General features: G+C 37.1%; 1 protein-coding gene across 1 annotated transcript; it reads left to right on the forward strand.

Annotated features, from left to right (window-relative positions):
• Positions 1-333: 333 nt before the first annotated feature.
• Positions 334-1048, forward strand: LOC132306420 (glutaredoxin-C9-like). Its single transcript, XM_059803805.1, has one exon. It carries the CDS (start codon positions 573-575, stop codon positions 1014-1016), a length of 444 nt encoding a protein of 147 aa, XP_059659788.1. The 5' UTR covers positions 334-572; the 3' UTR covers positions 1017-1048.
• Positions 1049-1292: the final 244 nt, after the last annotated feature.

Below are 1292 nucleotides of genomic sequence, written 5' to 3' on the forward strand. Positions count from 1 at the left end.
AAGAGTTTATAAGTAGACAAGAAGCTAAAAATGATTTATATCATGTAAGTTACTAGAGATAATAGTTTTTAATCTAGATGTAAACTCGAATTAAGATTAAAAATTGAAAAATTAGTATAAATATCTTTTGCTTAGCTAAGCATGATTGCATTGGCTAGACCTTTTCTAGGCTTGCAACAAAACAAGTCATCTTAAATCACCATTCAAATTTTATTGCATACATGTATATATATATATATATATATATATATATATATATATATATATATGAGAGAGAGGTGTGTGCGTCGATGTGTCATATTCGATGTGAAGTAGCAAATGGGGTACCCAATAGAGACAGAGCAAAAACAGGGTGACATAATTAAACGTAAGCCACAACATATGTAACGCGTAAGAAACCATAACTACCGTTGACGCCGGACTCTTTCAATTTCAAGTCACCACCACCACCACCACCACCATCATCACATCCCTATCTCTATATATATTTACATTATATCTCTCCTCCATCTCCCTCTCTCTCTCATCTCTCTCTCTCTCTAAAGATCAATCAGATCATACATATATACACCATGCAGGAGGCAATCCCTTACAAGACTTGGCAACCAATTTCCACACAAACCCCAATCAACCGATCGCCTCCGAAAACAGAGACTGTTAATGGTGGAGTTGATAAGGGGACAAAAGAGTATGTGAAGAAATTGGTGGAAGAGAACGCAGTGATTGTGTTTGGTAAAAGAGGGTGCTGCATGAGCCATGTGGTGAAGCGTTTGCTTCAGGGTCTGGGTGTCAATCCAGCCGTGTTCGACGTCGATGAAGACGATGAGGCTGCTGTGGTGGAGGAGCTGCAGGTCGTGATCAGTTCGGCTGGTGTGGACGGAAAAGATGGCGGGTTGCAGTTTCCGGCGGTGTTCATCGGCGGACGGTTGTTTGGGGGTTTGGAGAGGATCATGGCCACTCATATTACCGGAGAGTTGATTCCAATTTTGAAAGAAGCAGGGGCTTTATGGCTTTGAATTTTTTTTTTTTTTTTTTTTTTTTTTTTTTTCATGCCCCTTCTGAAATAATTATGTGGAGGAAAATTTTGACTTTTTTGTTTTGTTTTGTTTTTTTTTTTTTTGTTTTGTTGTCTTCAATTTCTTGTTTGAAGTTGGGATCTAATTCTATTGTAGAGAAAAATTACAAGGATTTATAAATGTTATCAATTTCAATCAATTTTGGATGTGTTAATCAATATATAAAAAAACACATATTTACACTAAAATGCCGAGTTGGAGTTTGCACCACTTCCA

Source organism: Cornus florida, unplaced genomic scaffold (assembly GCF_030987335.1).
Source record: "Cornus florida cultivar Cherokee Brave unplaced genomic scaffold, ASM3098733v1 CherokeeBrave_3.0.0_Hap2_Chr05, whole genome shotgun sequence".
In the NCBI taxonomy this organism is placed as follows: Eukaryota; Viridiplantae; Streptophyta; class Magnoliopsida; order Cornales; family Cornaceae; genus Cornus; species Cornus florida.